The sequence below is a fragment of the Manis pentadactyla genome, chromosome 9 (genome assembly GCF_030020395.1).
Source record: "Manis pentadactyla isolate mManPen7 chromosome 9, mManPen7.hap1, whole genome shotgun sequence".
Lineage (NCBI taxonomy): Eukaryota > Metazoa > Chordata > Mammalia > Pholidota > Manidae > Manis > Manis pentadactyla.
In genome coordinates this window covers 110,789,958-110,803,409 of record NC_080027.1, presented here as the reverse complement: position 1 = coordinate 110,803,409, position 13,452 = coordinate 110,789,958, and the positions used below count along the sequence as shown (strand labels likewise).

Here is a 13,452-nt window from a genome sequence, read left to right as displayed (position 1 = left end):
TTCAAGCCTCTTCCTCCACCTCCGTTTTTGGCTTCAGGAGGAATAGGTGATGGACGAAATAGGCTTTTGTGTGTGAGCAGAGGGCAATAGCTTTGCAAGAGCGAACCGGCCGCTCACTGGTCCTGTGCCTCTTCTGTTTGCTGCTTTGGTTTCCAACCCATTTCTCTTTTCTCAGGCTCACTCCAGTAGTTTTTTCCTATTCTCATATCCCTAACGCATGCACAAAGTGTTTTTAAAATTTCCTAGAGATTTGATCTTTCACAAAGTTTTCCTCCTTCACCTTCCAACCCCTACTTTTTCCATCATAACAAATTCCCAAAACTTTAGAGGCTTAGACAAAACCAATTTATAATCTTAATAGTTCCATAGGTTGAAGTCTGATATGGGTCCCCCTGGGCTAAAATGAAGGTGTTGACAGGGCTTGCCTTCTTTCTAGAGGCTCCAGAGGATTTGTTTCCTTGCTCATTTGGATTGTTGGCAGCATTCAGTTCCTTCAGTTTTTGGATTAGATAAGATCCATTTCCTTGATGTTTGGCAGCTGAAGGCTTTTCCCAGCTTCTAATGACTAATGCATTCCTGGGGTCTTTCCTCCATCTTCAAAATCAGCAATAAGGGTTTCCTGCTTTGAATTTCTCCTGCCTCTTCAGTCTTGTCTCCCTGACCCACTTTTCTGCCTCCCTCTTCTACTTTTAAGGTCTTGTAATTAAACTGAGTCTTTGTGGATAATCTAAATTCCCAATTTCAAGGTCCTTAACTTTAATCACATCTGCAAAGCCCCTTTTGCCATATATGTATTCACAGTTCTGGGGATAGAATATGGACAACTTTTGGGGAACCATTATTCTGGCTACCACTATCTTAACCAACTTTCTAGGTCAAAGGAAGGCAAATTCTAGTTGTACTCCTTAAATGGGATTTAAGAGAAGCTTCCTCCACGGGGACCGACTGTCCAGTGCATAGCTCATGCAGTACACATTTAAGAGATTCTAATTTAGACCCTGACGGGGGATGGCTCCAGACTTCTGCTCTGCCCTTCCCTTTTGGGCACATTATCTGGCTTTCCTACTAGACTGTAATTTCTTGGAGTACAGCAGTGGGTTTTAATAACCATTACATCCCACACTGTACTTTTTTCAAGTAATAACTTAAAATAATTCAGGACTTTTAAGGTCATCTCATCACAGTTGCTGCTAGGGAAGAACACGTTGATTCTAGAGGTGAAGACTGGACAAATCAAGATTAGAAGGGTGGCGTTGATGTGGATCGAAAAAGGATGACTTCAAACCCCTTTTTACTTTCTGTAAGAGGCTGGAGAAGTGGGTATGTCCTTTGCTCCACTGCCATGCTAGCAGCAGCTGGGATAGTCTCAACTGAAGAGCAGAATGGAAACTGCAATGCTGGAGCCTCTTACGTTACTTAAGTAGAAGCAGTGAAGTGGCAAATGGCTACAAACTGAAGGACTGAGAGGCATTCCTCAGCAGCACAAAGAGAGAAGCAGCTCTGATTTTGGAGCAACTTGCCCTTTGTGAGACACCCAAATTGGGAAGTGATGCATGTTACAGATTTCAGTTAGAACCAAAAAGCAGACCCAATTTTGTGCCAACTCTCACTATATTCCCAAACCCCGATGTGCATGGTGAGAGGCGGTAATGACAAGCGGCAACTTTACAACCTTTCCACAGTCTTTCTTCCCAAAGTCTCTCCCCCTACTGTATCCAGCCCTTTTTAATTCCATCTCCTGGATGGGAGAGGGGTGTATCAGCTCTTGTTTTGGATAAAACTTTCTAACCATCACACCTGCTGCAACATCCCTTCTAGGCAGACTGTAGAGGAATGGTTGAGAAACACACACACTGGTTGATATCTCCAGGTATTAATATACCACAAAATTATACCCCTGTAGCCTTCTGCTCCGTAAGTCTGATCACTCCTTCAAAGGAATGACTTCTGGATGTTATAATGGGTTATTTGACAACTTCAGTTTATTTAAGTTGGTTTCCACTTACAACTGATTCTACCTGCTATTTCATTTCCCTCTAGAAAACCAACTATTTAAAATGTATACACACGGATATATATATATATATATACTTATATATGAATTAAGTGCTTTCAGCAAATGGGATGAGCCCTCAGATCGCCCTCATGTTCTGGCGGAGACACTTTCTGGATTATGGTGGAGGGAGAATGAACCCCAGCAGAGCACAGCAATCTCACAAAATTAAAGGGACAGAGGCTGGAGTTTAGAGAAAATACCTAAATTCCTGAGGGAGAATAGAGAGGTGGGAGCCGCACACAGAGTTCTAGAAATCTGCACAGGGATTTCCTTAGTTTTTTAGCTGAAATTATAAGATTATCAGAACTATGGGTGCTTCTTTCAAGCGTTAGAGAATGTAGTCTGACATCACTTTTGGCCATTTTTGCCCATCTTTTGTTTCTCGTTTCTAGTTGAAGTTGTTGGAGGGTGAGTACCAGCCAAGCAAGACATTAAATTTATACCTTTTATGGAGTTTTCACATGTGTAAAGTGAGGGAAAGCACAGGCCACTGCTAAGGTTAGAAATTCAGTATGGCTGTTGCATGCAACTGAGTGAGGGGATAAGAAAGGAGTTTGGCCTTCACCCCAGTGAGAAGCTTCCTCCACCAGGACCAACCCCAATGACACTAGGATCCATCGTTGAGCCAGGAAGGGACGGTGCTGATAGAAGATTTGAGGGGAATGTTTACTATAGCTATGGGTGGCGAACGGATTATAAACAGGAAGATCAGTAAAGAGGTTCTTGTGTCATACATCCAAGTTAGTGATGGCCCGAATAGAACAGAGGCCTTGGTTTATGAAAGCAGAACTGGAAGAAGGTGTTTTGGAAGTAGAACTGACTATATGCAGTAATATATATGGCTTTGGCAAATAAGTAGCCGCAACTCCTATTTTTTATTAAAAAGACAAAACTGAACAAGAAACAGAGTATAGGGCATAGGGTGAATTAGGTGGTTTTCTTTAGTTCTACAAGAGCCGAGTTTTTTATTTCTATGGGCTATCTAAACAAATGTACATTCAGTAAGCAATTATATTTATCGGGTATGATGCTCAGAAAGGAAATATCAGTTGGAGATAAAGATGAAAGTCTGTAAAGAGAAAGGAGTCATCAGTGTATCAACATTAAGGTGCTCTAGAGGACACGTAGAAGATTTTGAAAAGGATACAGACAAAATAGAAGACCACCCACATGACAGCATTATCTATATATATCTAATATAAGTATTCTAACATATAATTCAAAGGGTATGAAGCTAGTTTAGTAGAGATGATTGTACACTTACAACACTTTACAATAGAGTTCTCAATATCTAAATTTTATGCATTGGTGAAACTTTGACTTACCTTCATTTTTTGCCTACTATCTTTAAGAATTTTGTGAATTTTTTATTCTAATTAAAATTAATTTTTACACCAGAAACTAACTTAGAAAAGGGAATGTTGACCTTAGTGCTGGATTTTTAGAAAGTCAAAATGTTCAGCCCTAGGTCAAAAGTTTTATTCAGATGCAGTGATCCATGTGAAATTGTGTACTGACCAGTATTTACCGCAGGAGTAACATTTCTATTCCAAGGCTATTTATTCTAACTACTATAAGTAGTAACATCACTTGGTGAACTTTTGAAAACAGAGTACAGTTTTTCCTCTGATGTTTAAAGCTAACAGATGTAATTAACATTATATATTCTAACATGTGAGATCAACAACTACACATACAGTATTCAATGTAATGCTTTATTTTCTATTATATTAAACTAAAGGCAAGAAAATATCAACTTAATTTTAAAGGCAAATCTTTACTCCTTAAAGAAAAAAATACAAACTGTAGTACTTTTGCAATAGATCACTGTACTTTACATAATATAAACAAAATCCTAGTGTATCTAGATGCTTGTTTCCTTAAACTACAATGAAACACAGAATTGGTGGACAATGGGTTCACTTACTGGCAGCAAATAAACAACTTGGGCAAACAGCATGCACTTTTTTTCTGTCCATGCATGGGTACCAACATAACCAGGCTTTAATAGCCACCACCTCTTCCTTGTCCAAAGTATCCACTCCCATAGCCCCCCCTGCCACCTCCTCCTCGCTGGAATCCCCCAGATCTCCTGAACCCTCCCCCACTAGACCCTCTGTAGTCTCCCCCTGAGCCACCTCTGTAGCCACCTCGGGGACCTCCTCTGTAACCCCCACCATACCCTCCCCGATACGAGCTGGAGCTGCCACCGTAGCCACCACCTCCGTAGCCTCCACTGGCCCCATAGCTGCCACCGTAGCCAGCACCTCCCCTTCTGTAGCCACTTCCATTGTCGTATCGGGCCATCTTGGGAGGACGTGGGCCATCTCCATACCTAGGAAAAGCACAAAACCACCACTTTAGCAGAGCATCTTTAATACTTCTCAACTAATCACAAATTAAAACATTGAGTCATATATTTTTTTAAATTATTGCATAAGGTGAATGAAATCAAATACACAAATACAAACTGAAATAAGTCAACTACTCCAGAAGAGGGACAGAAGGCTGCATCAACTGAGACCATCTGTTCTTCTTAAGTTCTTTCTGGTTCATCTCCAGGACTTTAATTTTGTCAGTATGTCCTTGCAACTCTAAAGTGAGTTGTCTTGCACTGAGTTCAACCATACAGCATTCTAAGAAATCACTAATATGTTAGGAAGAAGCTCCTGGAGCTGGCAATAAATTATTTGATTTTTATCACCCAATATTTTCCTACATTAACTCTGAAATATGTTTCTGGGAAAATGTCTTTGGTAATTTGTTTATGACTAAATCTATTGCAGATGGCAAACAAGGAAAATGAGGGGTAATGAAAAATTTCAAGTATCACGACATCTCACCAACAACTTCAATTCAAAGTACCCCACACTGCTTAGTCCTCCTGTGCAGCTTTTCTCAGAGACAAGCACTCCCAATTCAGCAGCTGTCCAAGTCAGAAATATGGCTAGGACCTGTCTTCATTCCTTCACTGCACTGCTCCCCCATTTTAATCCATAACTGATTTGTATGGACTCTACAACTCTGTCTCATCTATTCACTTCTCCCTGTTTCAGTTTGGCCCTGCTGGAACGCAAGAAGAATCCTAAATTCTTTCTTACATTTACCCTATCTTTCCTTTCCAGACCTTTGTCCTCCATAAAGCAGATTATACATAAAGCTCTTCCTTGATCACCACATCTCCTGCCAAAAGTAACCTCTTTAAACACCTATGAGCACTGCATTTGTAACTGCCCAAGACATTTACTTTAAATCTTTGTCTCTGAAGACTGTTTTAAATAATTCTTCTATACACCCGACCCACTGGGAGGACCACAGTACAGCATTATAAATGAGAGCACTGTTTTCAGGAACTATGCTGCATGAGTTTGAATACCATTCACTGTATAGCCTTGGGTCCTGACTTCTCTGTGCCTAGTTTCCTTATTCATATTAAAGGGGATAAATGATCCATCTACATTAGAGGTAGATCAAATATTAAAGTTAGTATAAGAAAAGCACTTAGCACCACACCTGTCACACACTAAGTACTACATGTTTAATTAATAAATTAAAAAAAAAAACTCAGTTACAGCAAAATAGGAATCCTTAAAGCACCCAGGAGGTCTATATACTAAAATGGTAACAAATACCATAAGTGATCCTTGATGGGGAGATTAAAGGATATTTTTGGATAACTAAAAATATTTTAACATGTTTGTATATTGGATATCATTACTGTAACACCTAAAATTTTAGGGTGTGATGATATTGTAGCTATATTCTTAAAAGATACATGAAGCACACTGATGTTAACCTCTGCAACTTAACCACAAGTAGGTGTGTGTAATATGTATATGAAAACAAGAGTCACAAAATGCTGACAATTAAGTGAACCTGACCTAAGAGACTGTATGGGCATTCAATGTACTGATCTGCCTTCAGCAGTTATCAAATATTTCCAAATAAAAAACTGTAGGCAAAGAAAATTTTTAAGAGGTGAAAAACTTGGAAGCAAATAAAACATTCTAAGAATTAAGAGACATTGAATTTCTCTTTAAAGTATTCACATTCTTGAATTTCCCTAAGGTAAACCCTTATGCATTAAGTAATAATTTAACCTCCCGTCAACACCTTTTTAAAATTATTTTTTTAAATTTGGTATCAATAATCTACAATTACATGAAGGACATTATGTTCACTAGACTCCCCCCCTCATCAAGTCCACCCCACATACCCATTCACAGTCACTGTCCATCAGCGTAGTAAGATGCTGTAAAATCACTACTTGTCTGCTCTGTGTTGCACAGCCCTCCCCATGCCCCCCCCCAACACACTATACGTCCGTCAACACTTCTTTAAGAAAGCAGTGCTGTGGAAAGGACTGTCTGGGCTCTGTCACTTCCCCGTTAGGTGACCTACTCTGAACTCTATATGTACTTTTAAGGTCCCTTTCTATCTCTAACATGAACTCAGAGACAAAAGTAACATCCTTTTTTCTCAGTGTGTTAATCAGCATTAAATTTCATACTCAGTGTTTGCCTAGAATTTTAACTGAAATAAAAAGGCTTTTATCAACTAACTCTGGGAATTTCGGGCCAGTGTAAGATTACCATCCTTTGCTGAGTTCAAAGAGAAGTTAAGTTACTGTGGTACTCACCGTGCATTCCCAATCATAAGGTTGATACCAGCAGCAGACGGCCTAGAGATCTGACGGATTATGTTCAGCATACGTTCATTAACAGGGTCCAACTGGCTGATGATATCAGGCTGTTTGGTTACTTCAACAACCAGAGCCTCCATGGCTGCCCGGAGAGCAGTGATACAGGCAGCAGCTTCATGAGATATTTGTAGTCTGATCCTAAAATAGAAAAAAACAATAAAAAAATGACAAGGATACATACAGAAAAAGATTATTATCTCTCAACCTCACACATGGCAAGTGATGGAATAAATTTAACTTCTTACCAAATACCAGTACTTTCTACCTCTGTAATGGCCCCAGACTTATATGAATGAGAATAATCATCTATGGTAACTTCTTAAAACTTACTGCTCGTTACTGACAGGACTTGTAAACCATAAAGTCTATCAAGCAAAATCACTCGGCTTCCAATAAAAGAATGAATTAAGAGACTCAGGTAGTTGGGAGTTTTTAAGTTGTCAAAAATATGACTGAGACTACTGATGTCCATTGAGCTCTACTGCATTTTTGCCAAGTGATTACAAAGTGCTTCTCACTAGTCTCTAACCAATGTATAGATACACAATACACGGAACAGGTAACCAAGCTCCATTAGGTTCTAATTTCTATGGCGGTAGATGCGGCTCCAATGCCTAGTGCACTGGCAGAGTCTACTCAAGACTTACTACCAAGTATGAACCATACTATCAAGATATACTACTTGCTTCAAAAACACAAATGTTATAAAGCACCTCATTTGTGCCATCAAATTCTGCCATGTTTTGTTTCATAGATTACATTAGATTAGATGAATTCTATTATGTCTCAATTTTAAGAATTCAGTTTGGAGTTCACATCTGGAAATCCATACCAGTCATCTACAAGCACAATCTGCCCATCAGACTGGACTTTTTTGGAGGCAAAGAGCAGCAGCTGCAGTGGGGTGACTAAGGTCATGCCTTTAGCAGAGATGGCCCGGGTTCGAATCTGCAGATGGAAAAAGGGCAAGAGGGAAGAGCTGACATTTCACTGCCAAGCAATGACCATCTCATGATAATGAATCATGCTTTGAAAGTTAATTTCATGTTCCCACTTCATATCAATAAAAACAATCTGAATCTTCAGTGTAAACTTCTCTAATCCTTTCTTACCTTTTCACCAAATACAAAGAAGGGAGATGGGTACTTCATGTCTTGGCTGCTAAAAGGACAATTAACAGATGACTTGTGGATCAGTGCATTACGCCCTTCAGTGGTGAGAATCTTTCTCTTCTCCTTATGATAGCACACATTGGGGTATACACCAAAGGCCAGGAGAGAGATAACAACATCCAAATTATTATCTGGTCCGGTGTTAGTAAACACTTGTGTTAATAAACAATCTGTTAAGAGGAATGGAGGGGAAAAAAATCAGATTACCTCACTAATCCCCACATTGCACGTAAACTATTTATGAATTATTCCCAAACCTCTTTTTTCCAAAAAAACCTAATTTCCGTTCTTCTCAGAACTCTCGCACCCGGAGTAAGTTCAAGGAGGTTCTGCTGCAGTCTCCACAGTAAGGAAACTGCAATGTCTGCATCCGCTTCTGGGCTCCACCACGAAAGAAGCTCAGAACGGTTACTTAAAAAAACCCCAATTAATCACTTACTCTCAGAATTAAGAGCTGGAGTGATAGGACCACAAAGTATTCCATCTACTGCTCTTAACTACCCTTCTGGAGAAGATGGCATGATGAGACAATTCAAGGGGGGCCCAGCAGAAAGAGGGCTGATGGTTCCCTCCAGACTGTGCTTATGAGGACTTATCAAAGTTTGCAAAGGACGGTGGTGAGTGCTAAGAACATGGCTGTATTTTTTGTCTTAGGCAAGCCTGAGCTCTAGTCTTATAACCATTGAACTAGTCCGGACAAATAATTTACACTTCCTTGTCAGTTTCCTCATCTATAAAACAGAATAATATCTGTACTGTGGGACTGTTGTGAGGATTCTAGCATACAAAAAATGTTCTTCCCTTTTAATTTTGATATAACAAAAATCACAAGTCAGTTTACAACGGAAGAGAACTACTTTGTTACTTAGATCATATCCTTTAAAAATCTGCCATCTTGCCTAACTACCTTCTCTCTCTCAACTGAACAGCCATTTCTGGTATGTGTTCTAGTTCTTGATGTTTCAGGGACTAACTGTATCTTAATCTACTTGGAGAAGAAAAGTACAATAGCTCAATTTCATAAAAGAAATGAATAGCTGGTTTCTATTTCTACACCACTTACAACATCCTCTCTATACACTAAAACCCACTGAAAGCCACTTAAAATTTAAAAATATGGTAGACCTCACATCTAAAAATGATCAAAAGAGCAAGACAGATAATCACTTCAAAACTACTATTTGAAGTTATTCAACAACTGCTCATCCGGAAAGTGCTAAAAGCTGAATCAGTATTCAAAATGTTTAAAAAAAAAAAAAACCTCCCGACTAGCACAATTCTTAAAACAGCCATTAATCATCTGTGTACTACATTGTAACTTGAGCATCATTACCTTTTGCTTCCTTTCTAAAAAGACTGAATTATCACCATAGTTCAAAGAACTAGTAAGAGTGAGCTGAGAACACAGAAAAGCATAGCAGCTTAAGTCTGAACCTAACAAGTACTGCACTGTGTGTGTGTGTGTACTACATGGTGTCACTCCAGGTACATCTTCAGAGGGGCAGTCTCACCTTCTGGAAACCCAGAATTAATCAGAATCTCTTTGAGCTGAACTTTGGCCTCCCAGGTCATTCTTAGTGTAGCCATATTGAGTCTTTTGTGCTCACAAAAACGTATCTCTGCTTCCTCTCCACCCATTCTGAAATAAACAGATATGAGTCATTCTCAAAGCCCACCGAACTAGATACAGATTAAAAACCAGACTTTCACCCAAATCTTACAACTCTCCTTTTCAAACTCTTACCTAGCATCATCCCAGGCTTGGAATACTGATAAAAGGGCCACATGATCAGAAAATCTGTTGCCAGCAAAATTTCGATGGATATAACCCAGTCGTTTTCCTTCACTGATGAAAGGCTCTGGAAAGCAGGTGGCAGCAGAGATGGTACAGACAGCATCTCCCACACTGAAAGATACACAGGAAAATTCAGTCTAAATCACATTTTTATTCCAACAGTTTGAGCACTATTGTCAACTGTGGGTCAGTTTCTATTAGCTATGGTACTACTTTATTAGTGCTTGAAACTGGCTTAACAAAAACAGTGGCTCTCTGCAGAAGCAGAAAGGGAGACAATAAATGATGAGCTAATATTAATGGATGCATATTTACCATAAACAATGACCAAGTATTATATTTTTCCTTTCCTATTCTCTTTTCCACCTTACTAAATCTTTTAATCATCAAAACATTCTGATAATGTATGCTTGGTCTCCTAATGCTATTTCTGTTTCAGGGACTTCTTGAGAGGAACTGCACTTCTCTTCTGAGAAATCTGCGATTTTTCCCCCAACGAGTTGGGCCCAGGTGTACAACCACAGGAATCGTTACTTCTTCCCATTTTGTGCTTCTCAGTACCTAAGGTAGCCACTGGTCTACTTCAGAGGACTTAGCTTTTCTTTTCCCTGACATCCTATTTTTATGCGGAGAGGGGTAAGAGTCAACTGCTCAACCATTTAATATCAGCAATAAAACAAAGCACTTACTAGAAAATACACCCCATTATCATCATTTTGCCCAGACGAGGCTCAATGGGGAGTTTAGCCAGGATTCGTCCCAGAGGAGTCAGCTCATCGTTGGCATCTAATGCATCAAGCTCTGTGGGGAGATATTTCTTTGTGAGCAGAAACAGTGATGAACACCCTTTAACGCAGGCAAAGAGGAAACATTTCTTTATAGACTCAGGTTAGGATAGTGCACTTCACTGAAGTATTATTCATCATTTGTCAGGTCAACTGCTTTTTTAGCACCACACCATAGCCAATAATTCTCTTCACTCAAAAACAGGAAACCAAATTCTGGAGCACCTAGCGTGAGGATGGTTACCAGAATTAAACCCTGGAGGCTGCCAAGCTGAGCGGTCAACGAGACATCGACAAATACAGTAACAACCACAGCAGCAGCATACGTACCTAATATGCCATAAAAATCTAGTACTATATATTGATCATTTTTAGAGAAAAAGAAATGAAATCTGGAGAGCAAAAGTCTGAAGTTCACAAGTTTAGATTCAAAATCCAAGTTCAGATTCCCTTAGCTCCAATGCCTACATTTCTTCCCACTATACCACACCACGTCTATAAGAAGTGTGATTAGAAAACATAAACAGATGTTCTAGGGAATGCACATACAGTACTGTGGGTATCATAATTCATGTTCTAATTGTTAAATACTGATTTAACAGATGACATCCTGCTTTTTCCCTATTTTTTTCCCAAAATAAAACTCACAGCATCTTCCCATTCTTACCTCATGTTGTTCATCTTACAATACTAAGCACACCAAGTACTTAAGACAACACTGGAAGCTTTATTATCACAGTCCTATGGACTGTATCTTCTTGATTCATTTGTTAAATGTTATTTTTGCAAGGATAAGACACATGGTCTAATTAACCTGCTCAGTAGTTCTGTATTTGTAGGTACCTCTAAGAGTGTGCTCTGCTTCAATCACAGCATCCAAAGGCGGGGGTTCAATCGCCTTGGCCAGGAACTGGCCAATCCCTCCCAGACGCAGAAGCTTTATGCTCAAAGCAATTTCGTGCAGTGGTGTTCGGAACATCTCTGGCGTCATGTGTGTTTCAAGTCTAGAGAAAACAAGCATAAATAACCATGTGGAACCTTGTTTGTACACGTTTTAAAATAAAATCTTTGCAGAGAGTTAATCAGGGATATAAAAATGTCCTGCTCTCATCCTTTTATAATTATCAAAGGATGTTTTATATTTACTACAAAAACTGTCTGGACAAGACCCTCTTAACTTTACATTTACAGCTTTATAGTATTTTCAACTGAGGAGTGAAGGAGGATACAAAAATTATCCAAAATCCCTAATGTTATAACCACCACTTATGGCTTCCTTCAGGTCCTACGTACTGCCAAAGGTTAAAAATGGTAGCACGACCTTTTGTGGAAGATGCAATATAGGATAAATTTCCCCACAACCTCTGCCCTTTCCTGGCCCATATAAATTCAGTGCCACCTGGGAAGGATCTTATAGATCATCAAATCATTTTAAAATTTAATAATGTTATTATAAATTAGTATTAACAATGGTAATAACTAACATTTACTGAGAGTTTACTCTGTGCCAAGCATTGTTCTCAGTATTTCACATTAATTAATTTAATTCTCAAACAAATTCTATGGGTTAGGTACTACAGTATCTTCCTTTTTTAACTGAGGAAACAGACACAGAAAGGTTAAGGAACTTTCATCTAATTTCATAGAATGGGAAACAGAGGCCTAAAGAAGGCAAATGTTTACAGTTACGCATATGTTAGGTGCAAAGAGTAGTAAGAGCCAGGTCTCTATATTTCTAATTCAGCCTTATTCCCTGTAAACTATTTATGATGAAGATTCACAGGAACCATTTACAGGTGACCCAACACTGCTGGCAAGACTATGATCAGTTTAAAGCAGGTTTACATAAATGCATAGAGATCTATTTCATATCCTACAGAGATCCTTTATTGTAAGGTCTACTCATGCTGTTACTAATCAATGGGTGATTTTACTCTAAGATGTTAGAATACAGTACTTGTTTCTTCAATGGGTGATTTTACTCTGAGATGTTAGAACACAGTACTTGTTTCTTCAGTTCAAACGACAACCTAATGTTTACAAAGAACTAAGTAAGTATCTTGCAAATGTTGGAATCAGTCTCTTCAGTCAATTTTTGATGGTATAAAAGCAATCAAAACTGCTTTGGTATTTCTTTAGTACACCACGCATACATCTGGTCACCTAAATCAGTCTCTGTCACACACACACGCACGCACACACTTTCTTTAGTACACCACGCATACATCTGGTCACCTAAATCGGTCTCTGTCACACACACACGCATGCACACACTTTCTTTAGTACACCACGCATACATCTGGACACACACACACACACCACCACCACCACCACCCTTTAGCTTTAGTTCTACCTTTAGTATCAACTACTTCAAGCTAATGTACACCACATGGAGCTCCACACACATACAGCTAAATACCTATCTAAAATCTTTTATTTACAGAGAACTTTTTCACTATCCACCAGGGCCCTGTAGTATAAGTGGAAATGGGCAGGATATTCAGACTTCGATTTCAGTCCTGGGTAAGTCATCTAAGCTCCTTAGGCTTTAGATTCCGTATCCAAATACCACCCCGTTTCCCAGGCACATGAGGAGGACCATATGAGACGGATGATGTGCTAGCAGTGGGGAAAAAAAATTCCATCAGTACAAAAGCACTGTTCAACCATTCTGTAAGTATCAGTAATCCCAAAGCATTAAAACTACGTGGGGGCCAAAATAATGTTCATGAATCTTCCTCTTAAGAGGCAATTAGTAAATAGTAAACCAGTATCACACATGCCACCAATGACAATTCTGATCTTGCCACAATCTCATTATCCAAGCTAAATTTCCTCCAATATACTTAACTGGAGGTACTTATGTACTGAGTTTATGAAGTTCACGGTAGCGCAGACAGAGGGGGAGCATGTGTAAAGGGCCAAAAAAGCCTTCAGTCTTT

General features: G+C 39.2%; 1 protein-coding gene across 2 annotated transcripts in view; it reads right to left on the bottom strand.

The window, feature by feature from the left end:
• Positions 1-3,753: 3,753 nt before the first annotated feature.
• The window catches only part of DHX9 (DExH-box helicase 9), a 47,117-nt gene continuing 37,418 nt past the window's right edge, over positions 3,754-13,452 (bottom strand). For both annotated transcript variants that reach the window (XM_036912585.2, XM_036912586.2), the window contains 8 exons: positions 11,354-11,514; positions 10,415-10,526; positions 9,675-9,836; positions 9,442-9,569; positions 7,871-8,100; positions 7,591-7,706; positions 6,696-6,896; positions 3,754-4,391 (listed from right to left, as the gene is read on the bottom strand). In XM_036912585.2, coding sequence (XP_036768480.1) covers positions 4,061-4,391; positions 6,696-6,896; positions 7,591-7,706; positions 7,871-8,100; positions 9,442-9,569; positions 9,675-9,836; positions 10,415-10,526; positions 11,354-11,514 — 1,441 coding nt within the window. In that variant the 3' untranslated portion in view covers positions 3,754-4,060. The remainder of the gene's footprint in view (positions 4,392-6,695; positions 6,897-7,590; positions 7,707-7,870; positions 8,101-9,441; positions 9,570-9,674; positions 9,837-10,414; positions 10,527-11,353; positions 11,515-13,452) is intronic.